General features: G+C 46.2%; 1 protein-coding gene across 6 annotated transcripts in view; it reads left to right on the top strand.

The window, feature by feature from the left end:
* The window catches only part of syt12 (synaptotagmin XII), a 17097-nt gene that overhangs the window by 3395 nt on the left and 2865 nt on the right, over nucleotides 1–10837 (top strand). For 2 of the 6 annotated variants that reach the window (XM_019893306.1, XM_019893305.1), the window contains 6 exons: nucleotides 1424–1484; nucleotides 2259–2452; nucleotides 3540–3938; nucleotides 9283–9498; nucleotides 10284–10404; nucleotides 10591–10724. In XM_019893306.1, coding sequence (XP_019748865.1) covers nucleotides 1439–1484; nucleotides 2259–2452; nucleotides 3540–3938; nucleotides 9283–9498; nucleotides 10284–10404; nucleotides 10591–10724 — 1110 coding nt within the window. In that variant the 5' untranslated portion in view covers nucleotides 1424–1438. Of the gene's footprint in view, nucleotides 1–1423; nucleotides 1485–2258; nucleotides 2453–3539; nucleotides 3939–4375; nucleotides 4796–6488; nucleotides 8793–9282; nucleotides 9499–10283; nucleotides 10405–10590; nucleotides 10725–10837 lie in introns of those variants that run through there. The other 4 variants (XM_019893308.1, XM_019893307.1, XM_019893304.1 and 1 more) reach the window with 4 other exon arrangements.

Below are 10837 nucleotides of genomic sequence, written 5' to 3'. Positions count from 1 at the left end.
CCCCCCCGCCACGCCCCCGCACCTCCACCCGTGGTGTCATTAGTGTAATGTTCCGGTTTCCCCCGAGCAGCTGCCTGCTGGAAGGAGATTCCAGCAGCAATGAGTCTCTCGGCAATGGATGCGCGCTATTGACGTGGTGTTGGGTTGCCTTGCGTTGGTGGTCTTCTCTGTCTTTTTCAAGAGTGGGCTCATCTCCTTTTGATCAATGCTGAAACTCGCTGGTGTTTTGTCGGACGGCATCTTTCGGGACGCCAAGTCGGTGCTGCATCGCTTTCAGGAGCGAGCCGAGCGCGAATGCTGAGAGACGAGCATTGACACTAATATGACATGCTCGTCCAAAATCACGAGCTCGTGTCCGAATGCTGAGTAACGAGCATTCGCATCACCGTCGCTATGTGTCCCGAATATTCTTCCCGGACTGCTGAGAGACAAGCATTTCCCCTCATACTCATATGCGTTGAAATGTTTTGCTAGCATTGTCTGAATGCTGAGAGGCAAGCATTCACGCGGGTGCTCCCGCGTCAAAAGATTTTTGTCTGAAATGCTGAAAAACAAGCATTCGCATTTTGCGCGTCCAAAAATAGTTGTGGTCTGAATGCGGAGAGACAAGCATTCATGCGGTTGCTATGTGTATAAAAATTAGACACTGCTAATGCCTGAAACGCCTTTCTCGTATTGTCTGAATGCTGAGATGAGCATTCACACTGACGGGACTTTGTGTCAAAAGATATTATTGTCCGAATGCTGAGAGATAATAAGCATTCCGATTAAAAATATGCCCGGGAAAAAAAACTGCTGACTGAATACGACGACACAAGCATTCACACTCATTATTTTGTTGCCTAACGAAAACTGTCTGTTATCTGAATGCTGAGAGACAATCAATCTCACCAAAACTTTTATTTTTCTTAATTAAAACAACATATTTTCATCTGATGTGGGAGAAACAAGCACTCGGGCAAATTCCATCATTTATTTTAAAGATATATTTTTTTCTGAATGCTGAGACGTGAGCATGTTTATTTAATTGGAGCATTCTCTGAATGCTGAGAGATGAACAAATCTACCTGATGCAATCTTCTTGTCTGAAGGCTGTGAGACAAGTAGCCTACACATGCAATTGCCATTGTGAGTAAACAACGCTCTCCGCATTTTTATTCTGTGAATGCTGAGAGATGAGTGAACGTGAAGATGATTATTTATCGAAGAAAAAAAACCAACAACATTCTGGATAACGGCCTCATTTATTTGTTGCAATGACGTTAGCGGTCAGCCAGTGTCTCGCGTCTGCTGCAGGTGGAGATATTTTCTCCATCATCCCTGCGTTTTCTGTCGCGTTTCTTTCCCGTTGAGGGCCGGCGGGGGCGCCGAAGCCTCTCGCAGCCGCCGAGACTGAGACATTTCTTTTTTTTGTACTTTCCAGGCCGGCTGCTGCGCCATGTCCGCTCCTCCGACTGGGGATGTCTCGGGCTACCATCTGAGTGGTCAGTAGGCAACGACGACTCAAATATTGCAACTGCAGTCAATGTTAAAATTGTGCCTTGTCAATGGGCAAAATTGTTTTACTGCCCAGACCTGCACGGGTCCTTTTTTGTTTGTTTGATTGTTGTTTTAATGTGTTGCCCTTTTCTGTCTTGCTGTTTTGTTTATTTCTTCCCTTCTTTATGCCATTTTGTCTTTCTTTCATTTTCCCCTTTTTTCAATCTTTTTGTTGCGGTTTTCTTTTCTGTCATTGTTTCTTTCTGCTTCGCTTTTTTTCTTGTGCTTTTCCCCCCGGTGTCTCTTTTAAAACTGTCCTTGTTTCTCTTATTTTATTCTTTGTTTCTTTCTTACTTTCTTTACCTTTTCAGTTTCCTTCTCAGTTTTTTTTGTTTTTCTTTCTTTCTTTTTTCTTGCTTGCTTTCCTCTTCTCTATTGATTTATTAGAGAAATAAGGATAAATTATTCAAATCAATAATAATAATAATAATAATAATATCTAGGGGGAAAAGGTGCACATTTTGTTTGTAAAAATTGTTCAGTAAAACAAGCCACATTTCTACCCTTTATTCCTGTATCATGAATATGAATGTTACAACATTTGTATACTATATACAATATTTCATATCTCAGGAAATGTAATAATTGATGTCTTTCAAATGGTGATCATTACAATTTGGAGAAACCTGTTGCAACGCCACAACGCGGATGAAAAATGTGCTATTGAATTTATTTATTTTTATTTTTTGTCTCCCGTTTGCTTGGTGCCACCCTCACAGTGGTGCGTAACCCGCCGGGCTGGGAGGTGGGCATCTACCTGGTGGGCTTTGTGGTGCTGCTGGCCGCCGCGGGACTGAACATCTGGAAGCTGTGGAGGTCCGGCGCCTTCCCTGCACCGTCACCCTTTCCCAACTTTGACTACAGATATCTGCAGGAAAAATACGGAACCTCCTTCTCTGAAGTACGACAAAAGGTAGGCTAACCGCTCACCTTGGAATATGATCATTTGGGTCCCAATCAACATATTTACACAACAAATTGCCAAGTTCTTATTTGGCTAGAGTCTAGCCAAAAGATTAGCCGCTAGACTTTGTATGCAGGAGAAAGTCCTTAAAAAAAAAAAAAAAAAAAAAAAAGCCAACTAATGTAGTGCTTTAATGGCTTAATTCTTGTTCAAATGTAGTAAGATTTGACCAAAATAATTTTCGGCATCATCGTGGTGTATGAAGATTCTGGTTTTCAATCTTGGTTTCTTCCTTCTTTGTATTCATAAACTACCAAAGTTTTTTTGGGACTATTAAGTCGCTCCAGAGTAGTTGCACCAGTCTGTTAGCATGTATCAGTCGCACTGGACTAAAAGTCGCATTTTTCGAAAGAAATTTAAATCTGCGACCAAGAACAGTAGAGGTCAGATTCAAATCCGCGTTTCCTAATCATGTCGACGGCAACGAATGAGTTCCGGGTGGAGCTGAAACTTCCACTTCAGAAAAGTTTTCCTTTTTAGTTTAAAATGCCTTCCCTTAAGTAGAGTGCAACACCGCATTGTGGTCAAAGGAAGAATCCCGGTCGGTTACTGTGCTCTTTGATACTGAAAAGAGGAAATGTTTGTGGCAGATGCAGCATGGGAAACTAGCGAACGAGCATACGTCACAGTTGCCGTGACGACTTCTTCATTTTCTTTTTTCATTTCTTCCTCAACTTTCTTTTGGCCGTTGACAAAGAACTTTTGGTGCATTAGCACCACCTTCACCTTAAGCTACTTTAGACTTATAAGAAAACCTTTTTCTGTTGAAGCAGAAGATTCTAATCCAACTGAAACCTGTCCGCGGTTGTCAACCCGATGTGGGAACAGGGATCTGGAGTGCGAATCTGAGCCCAAATTTGAATAAATCTAAGTTGCACCTGGATATAAGTCCCAGCCAAACAAAGAAAAAAAAAAGTGTGATGCAGAAAAATATCATTTGCCGGGACGTTCGGAATGGGGCGGGAAGCATGAAAGAAATTGCTTCGAAGGGCATGTTAAGGATTGAGTCTGATTTCAAAGTGTGTTTCCTGTGAAGCGGGTCGCAGCCAACAACCACCGCAGGATGTCGACGGCGTCCAGCCGCAAGCCCAGCCTGGGCCTGGGCGACACCCCGGACGCCCTCAGGGAGCTGGGACAGCTGGAGCTGATGGGCCGGGACCTGGACCTGAGCGGCGCGGTCCAACTCAACCGCTCCGTCTCCACCGACTCGCTGAGCTCCATCTCGTCCGTGGCCAACAACTTTGGCCACGACTTCACGGTGGGCCAGCTGGAGGTGACGTTGGAGTTTGAGCCCGCCCGGCATGCCGGCCAGGGGACGCTGCACATTACCGCTCATCAGGGAAAGGACCTGCTGGAGAGGGAGGAGGGAGACTTTCCGGGATGCTTTATCAGGATCTCCTTGGGGCCGGAAGAGCTCAACGTGGGAGTCACCAGGGTAAGATGATGACGATCACTCTCGTGTTACGTTATCTCCACTGTCTCTTAAATCCAATTGCTCTCAAGTGTGGAATTATTTTAAGAGCCGCTTGAGCGTAACGTCTGCACTACCCTCAGGCACCACCAGGTGCTAGTTTGAAATTATTTATGAAGGCAAAGGGACGAAAGACGACCGTCGTGTTTTGTTCGCTGCAGGCCGCCACGTCCTGCCAGAGCGTTGCGTAAACAAAGCCGAAGCAAGAACCACAACACAGTTGAAATTGCATCAGCCCAAGCATTTCCGTTGCTAAAACATCCACTCATTTGCTGCTGCCTAAGCAAGAATCTCATTCATTTTAAAAAGGATCACAAGGCATCAACCCAAAAAGTAGCTCAGGTCGAGAGTTAATCTGATTTTCAGTCGAGCGCTCCAGCGGCCACATCTGAGTCTGATTTCAAAGTGTGTTTCCTGTGAAGCGGGTCGCAGCCAACAACCACCGCAGGATGTCGACGGCGTCCAGCCGCAAGCCCAGCCTGGGCCTGGGCGACACCCCGGACGCCCTCAGGGAGCTGGGACAGCTGGAGCTGATGGGCCGGGACCTGGACCTGAGCGGCGCGGTCCAACTCAACCGCTCCGTCTCCACCGACTCGCTGAGCTCCATCTCGTCCGTGGCCAACAACTTTGGCCACGACTTCACGGTGGGCCAGCTGGAGGTGACGTTGGAGTTTGAGCCCGCCCGGCATGCCGGCCAGGGGACGCTGCACATTACCGCTCATCAGGGAAAGGACCTGCTGGAGAGGGAGGAGGGAGACTTTCCGGGATGCTTTATCAGGATCTCCTTGGGGCCGGAAGAGCTCAACGTGGGAGTCACCAGGGTAAGATGATGACGATCACTCTCGTGTTACGTTATCTCCACTGTCTCTTAAATCCAATTGCTCTCAAGTGTGGAATTATTTTAAGAGCCGCTTGAGCGTAACGTCTGCACTACCCTCAGGCACCACCAGGTGCTAGTTTGAAATTATTTATGAAGGCAAAGGGACGAAAGACGACCGTCGTGTTTTGTTCGCTGTAGGCCGCTACGTCCTGCAAGAGCGGTGCGTAAAGTAGCTCAGGTCGAGAGTTAATCTGATTTTCAGTCGAGCGCTCCAGCGGCCACATCTCGACAAAGACAGAAAATGCCGACATCAGCTAACGTCTCTTGCTCCGCCCGTGTTTTGTTCGCTGTAGGCCGCTACGTCCTGCAAGAGCGGTGCGTAAAGTAGCTCAGGTCGAGAGTTAATCTGATTTTCAGTCGAGCGCTCCAGCGGCCACATCTCGACAAAGACACAAAATGCCGACATCAGCTAACGTCTCAGCTCCGCCTTCATTTTATTTTTGATTATAATCATCATGCGTATGCTGCATCTCCGTCTTGGCGGCCACACTTGCTGTTTTTTTTTTTGCCCCCCCCAACCGTGCACCGCCTCTTTTGTTTCTCATCCCCTACGCTCATTTTTACACTCATCTTCCTCACAGCTCATCAGTTAGCTGTCACTTCCTTCCTGCGCGCTCATTTTGACTCGCAAACCTTCCTCCGCACGCACACGGTTGCATTCTGCTTTGCACGCTGGATCAGCCTTTTGTGCACAGTTCGGGATAAATAAATAGGAGGCAAAGTCCAAGGCCGAGCCCCGTGCGGGCTCATTTGTCCAGCGTTGTGTTCTGAATTCCTGGTGCCTCCATGCTCCCACTCATCCATAAAATCAATAAGAGCCCTCAGGTGGTCTTGCATTCGAGGCGCTCTTCTTTGTCCGCGTGTGGACGAAAACATTGGCTTTTTGCTCTGGGGTGAGATCAGATGCTAAAATTACATCCTCATACAACCCCCCAAGAGTGTTACTTGTTGCCTGGTAACCTGCATTGCTCATTTTTATTTCTCATCACACGGTTGCATCCGAGGGCGGAAAATCAGTTGCAAGCCAAATGACCACAGTGATCATGTTCTGTTTTGTTTTAAGATAAAATAAAATATCAAGTACTGTCGTGATTTTGAGTCGTCTTGAACATAACATGGCCAGAGTGGCTGAGATCAAATCATATTTCTTTTCACACATGTATAACTACATGTCGAAGCAAGATACTGTATATCACAATAGCCTTTGCTGAAGGTAATTGAAGTCAAAGATTGAACATGGCCAGAGTGGCTGGGATCAAATCATATTTCTTTTCACACATGTGAAACTATTCAGTACATGTCGAAGCAAGATACTGTACATCACAATAGCATTTGCTGAAGGTAACTGAAGTCAAAGATATACCCAGAGTTTTATTCAATAGAGGGAGTCACGACCTCACCTGCATCATGAAGGGAAAAAATAAATATAATAATGGTTGAGTAAAATTATGTTCTATATCTTTTCTCTATTCTTTGCTTTGGAATCCAATCATGATTTCATCGTCAAAAATGATGACTTTGTGTGTTTCCCGTTCCGAAATCAATTAAGTCTATCGTCTGTTTTCCCATTTTCTTTTTCTTCTTTTTTCCTTTTTTTTCATTTTTTGAGATTGATGTTAATAACCTATATTATTGTCGAAACAAACTGGAATAACTACTACTTTGTTATCTGTATCGTCCAAAACTTGAATATGAAGTCCTTGAAGTGAAAAATAGTTTCACAAAATAAAATGCTACGTTAACGTTGACCTGTGGGTGGCAGTAGCACGCCCAGAGGAGTCTACACTGGCGGAAATGGAAAAAAAAAGAAGAAGAAAGCTAGCTGCAGGCAGCATGGCTCCAAAGCTAAACATGGAAGAAGATATTATATACACGCTTAAAAACTTCTCCAACCTGGACTACCAAACCCAACTGGATTTAATCGACCAAGGAAGGCCGATGCCGGAGATTCGAGACGTGCTTCCGAAATCGTCTCGCTCATTTCGAACCGAGTGGTACGCGCGGAAGGACTGGCTGTGCGGCTGCCCCGCACGAAGTCGCCTCTTCTGCTTCCCTTGCTTGCTCTTTTCCACCCGTGACAGCGTGTGGACACAAAATGGATATTGTGACATGAAAAACCTACAGAGAAGCCTTGGCAAACACGAAAGATCCACTTCTCACATCCAAAGCCAGATCGCCTTGAAAACATTCGGCACATCGATGATAGATTCGGCTGCGGACGAGCAGCGCAGACTTGCCGTGAGCATCCACAACGCCAAGGTAAAAGAAAACCGAGAGATTTTGAAGCACCTCATCGACGCGACCTGTTTCCTCGCCAAACAGGGGCTGCCGTTCGGCGGAAACTTTGTGGAGCTCGTACGAGCTTTCGCCGAGAACGATGACAATTTAGCGAGGCATTTGGAAACGCCGACCGCGTTCTCCGGCACGTCGGACGCAATCCAGAAGGATTTAATCGAAGCAGTCGCTGACGTCATTCGAAGCGACATTAAAAAGGAGATTGAAGCGGCTCCGTTTGTTGCCTTGGAAGTCGGCGAGACGACAGATGACACGAACGAGGCGCAAATATTTGCGGTGTTGCGCTACGTGGCGACCAGTGAGGTCGGATGTGAAGTCAAGGAGGCGTTTTTCGGGTTGAATGACAGACGAGCTCCTGCTGTTGAGGAGGACGTCTTGGGAGTGTTGGAGAAGTATGACTGCGTTCAGAAGCTCGTCGCGCAGACTTACGAAGGAACTGATGGGATGTCATCCAACTTGAAAAGGTTGCAGGCACAACTGGAAGACAAAGCACCCGAAGCTATGCGCTGTTACGCGCGCAAACCCAATCTGGTTTTGTGGCATTCGGCAAAAGGCATCCCTGCCTGTAGGCGCTTTTTAAAAACCGCGGACGGACTAGGGAGATTTTTTACAAAATCCGCAAAGCGCAGCAGCTTGCTGGATGATGTGGTCCAGCGACGGTTACCCGGGGCAGCGCCCACGCGATGGAGCTCAAATGCCACACTCTTGAAGGCAATCAGTAAGTATCAAGTTGATTTGTGCGCCGCATTGCGCATTATAAGTGAAAATCCCCACAGCTGGGACTGCGACACTCTCTTGTTGGCCACCGGATACGATCAGTGGCTGTCCAAAGCCTCCACGTGCTTCTTGCTCCTGGTTTACGAGGACATTGCCACTGAAACGGATGCGCTTTTTCGAGGGCTTCAAAACAAAACGATGGACGTTGAATATTGTCGCGAACGAATCCGCGACACACTGGGAAGCGTGGAACGCAGGAAACCGAAGTTTGACACTTTCAACGAGAGATTTGAGCAGAGATGTGCCACGCTTGGCCTGACGGACCCCGAAACTAAAACTGGTCATCAATCTCTCAGAGATGAAAGGAAATTGATGTATGATCAGATTCTGGACAATGCCAGTGTCCAAATGAGAACTCTATTGGATCATTTTGGCGAGCTTGCATTCCTTGAATTGGTTGACTGCTCAAAATTTAGTGATGTGTCGCAGATGTGTTTTTATGAGAGCAAAGTGCGGAGTCTGTCAAAATATGACCGGTTCTTTGATTTTGTGAGACTCAAGGCCGATCTGGTCGGACTGTGTTCTTCACAAACCGTTAGGAATGAATGTCAAACTCCCGAGGAGCTTCTCAGCTTTTTGGCCAAACAGGATTTGATCCAGACTGTGCCGGAGGCGACAAAGCTACTCCAGCTTGCCCTCACTTTGCCAGCTACAACAACGTCCGACGAACGGTCAGTCTCAACGTCGAAACGACTCGAAACATTTGCACGGAATCGCCCGGATCAAGGAAGACTTGGTTCACTGGCGACCATCGCTATGGAGACGGCGAGACTTTCCGAGCTGAAACAATCGGAGGACTTTTACAACCGAGTTACAGAGATGTTTATTCAGAGAGGGAAGCGCCCGGACTTCATCTACAAGTGATGGTAAGACGATGGAATGTGTTTTAATGGATTGGACTCAAATTCCTGATTTTTTTATTTTTATTTTTTTTGTCACATCACATACACAATAAATACACAACGGAAGCAATTAGATTTTCGCCAGTCACGCTCCACTTATGCAAAGAATGTAAAAGACTTTTAAAAAAGAGACATTTTAAATACTGAAGAAATAAATGGAGGGTAGGCCATTGTCATGCATACAAAAAACAAAACAACCCAAAAAAACAATCACAAATAAAAGACCTAAATTAGAATTGTGATGTGTAGCCTTTTGAATAAGTACGAAATTCAATGACTAACATCTGGAATTGTCATGCCCCTTAGTGCCAAACGTGCGTGAAAAGAAGGCAGACATGCTAGAGGCCCTAAGCTGACTTCAAGAGTCATATGTTTCTTTTCTTCTACAACTATTCAACGAGCCGTCCAAACAAAAACACCAACGATGACCCGAGCATCGTCTGTCTTCCGCCAGGTGCAGACGAACGCGTTCACCGTCATCTTCGACGAGAGGTTCTCGGTGGCGATTGACGTGTGCGCCCTGGAGGAGTGCAGCCTCCGTTTCGCCGCCTTCGGCATCGATAGCGACGAAAGGAACATCAGCGCCGGCGTGGCCGAACTCAAGCTGTCGGACCTGGACCTCACCATCAGACCCTTCAACGCCTGGCTCTACCTCCAGGATGTCAACAAAGTCAGTCGAGACTGTCATACAATCTCTGGTTGATAGCAGTAGTACTGTTGTAGTCGTAGTAGTAGTAGTACCGTATTTTCTGCACTGTAAGGCGCACTTAAAAGCATTCCATTTTCTCAAAAGCCAACAGTGCGCCTTATAATCCGATGCGCCTTATATATGGATCAATATTCAGATTTCTTGGACGATATATTTGAAATGTTCTGTAAAGTGCTTTGTTACAGCTACAGCGGTTGGGGAAAGCGCTACATAAATAAAGCTGCATTGTATTGTATTCCCTTTAGCGTAGCTCTCCCCAGTGGATGCATACCGTAACCGCAACCACAATTGTAGCTTCTATTCTATGTGCCTTATCATGCCGTGCGCCTTATATATGAAAACCTTTCTTTATTTGCCGTTCATTGTAGGTGCGCCTTGTGCTCCAAAGCGCCTTATAGTGCGGAAAATACGAAAATCAGAATCCAGGGTGCAACAAAATGGAAAAGACACAACCTGTCCAAGAAACTTGAGAAACAATGACCAATGGGAGTCCGCCGGGTCGCCTTTTGCCACGCCCCTTTTTCACAGTTGAAAAGAAAAACATAAAGGGGGGGGCGGGTTAATTAATTTATTTTTTTAATCTTCGCTAGGGCAAAAAAAAGCCATCATAATAAAAGACTGTGCATTACGATTTCATTAAATATTAACCATAACATTAAATTACGATCGGTATGTTTTTGTTTGGGGCTTTGCAGGAAATGCGTGAATACTAACATGTATCGTGTGTGTGACTGGACTTGTTTTAGGTTGTTGACGCTGTCGGGGAGATTCTGCTGTCTCTCAGCTACTTGCCCACGGCAGAACGCCTCACTGTGGTGGTGGCTAAGTGCAAGAACCTGCTGTGGACTGACGGCAAGAACACTGCAGGTTATGCGCACTTTGAATTTCTTGGAGGGGGGGGTTCTATTTAAACAAGTTGATGTCATTCAATCAATACATCACCGCAGATTGCACACGTGTATCGGAGATTTGGTGCTTGTCTCGGCATTCACGCATTTAATTGCAATAGCATTAACGAGCATGTTTTTTTTGTTTTGTTTTGTTTTTTTGCAGACCCGTTTGTCAAAGTCTACCTCCTGCAAGACGGGCGAAAGATAAGCAAGAAGAAGACCTCCACCAAGCGGGATGACACCAACCCCATTTTTAACGAGGCCATGATATTCTCCGTGCCGTCCCTCGTCTTGCAGGTCCGACGCTTGTTTATTGATATCAAGTGCCGAGTCATGCTTATGTAACGCTGATTTGTAAGCCTCTCTGCCCCCCCCCCTCCCTTCCCTTCCATCCAGGGCCTCTCTTTGCG

Source organism: Hippocampus comes, unplaced genomic scaffold, assembly GCF_001891065.2.
Source record: "Hippocampus comes isolate QL1 unplaced genomic scaffold, H_comes_QL1_v1.1 scaffold62, whole genome shotgun sequence".
NCBI lineage: Eukaryota > Metazoa > Chordata > Actinopteri > Syngnathiformes > Syngnathidae > Hippocampus > Hippocampus comes.
This window is presented reverse-complemented; position numbering and strand designations above follow the sequence as displayed.